The sequence below is a fragment of the Camellia sinensis genome, chromosome 13 (assembly GCF_055761805.1).
Source record: "Camellia sinensis isolate YWXY chromosome 13, ASM5576180v1, whole genome shotgun sequence".
In the NCBI taxonomy this organism is placed as follows: Eukaryota; Viridiplantae; Streptophyta; class Magnoliopsida; order Ericales; family Theaceae; genus Camellia; species Camellia sinensis.
In genome coordinates, this window is record NC_138973.1 from 59,331,161 (window position 1) to 59,331,951 (window position 791).

The 791-nt window shown below is 36.7% G+C and overlaps 1 protein-coding gene across 1 annotated transcript; it reads right to left on the reverse strand.

Moving 5' to 3' along the window:
* Positions 1-486, reverse strand: LOC145805421 (uncharacterized). The gene has a single exon (XM_082900554.1). The coding sequence runs from the start codon at positions 484-486 to the stop codon at positions 1-3; it is 486 nt and encodes a 161-aa protein (XP_082756680.1).
* Positions 487-791: the final 305 nt, after the last annotated feature.

A 791-nucleotide genomic window follows, 5' to 3' on the forward strand; every position in this document is an offset into this window, starting at 1 on the left:
CTAACAGTCAAGGGCATTATGACCAAGACTACCACAGATTTGACAACCTAAACTAGTAGAAGAGAAACCTCTAGATTTGCTTCTGTCATTGTGATATGATCGACCACCACCACAATATCTACCACCTCGAGAACCGCAAAACTGATTTCTACCTCTGTTGGATACAGATTGACCTCTATGGTGAAAAAAATGTAAAGATGAATAACCAGACTTAGATGTCTTGGTTGCAGTATAAGCAGCAGTTGCATCAGCTCCAAGAGCTTGTTTGACCTTGTTCTCCATATGTATAGCTTTGAAGTACAACAGAGTAGACAAATCTTCCATTGTAATGGCTTTAGCTCTAGCACGAATGGTAGTTTTGAAGGCATCATATTCCTCATGGAGACCATTCAAAGTAAGAAAAACCAAATCTTCATTATCAATAGTCGAAGATGCAAGACTTAATTGATCTGAAATATCTCTGATCTGATGAAGATACTCTTCCATTGTAAATCCTTTTTTTGTAAGGTTCTAAAGTTTGTGTTTGAGTTGATGAATATGTGATCGAGAAAGAGAACTGTATCTCTTTTCAATTGCAGACAATAATGGTGAAGATGAAGAACATAAGAGAATACAGAGGAAGAAAAGTGTTGCAGTAATGCAACTAAGTAGATGGGCATGACTTGCCATTTCTCAAATTCTGTATTTGGAATTGTTTTGCCTGATGAATCAAGAACATCTGGAGATGGACATGGAATAGATTTAGTCACAAAGCTAAGAAAATTGGTTACTCGAAAAACATTTTGCATCTG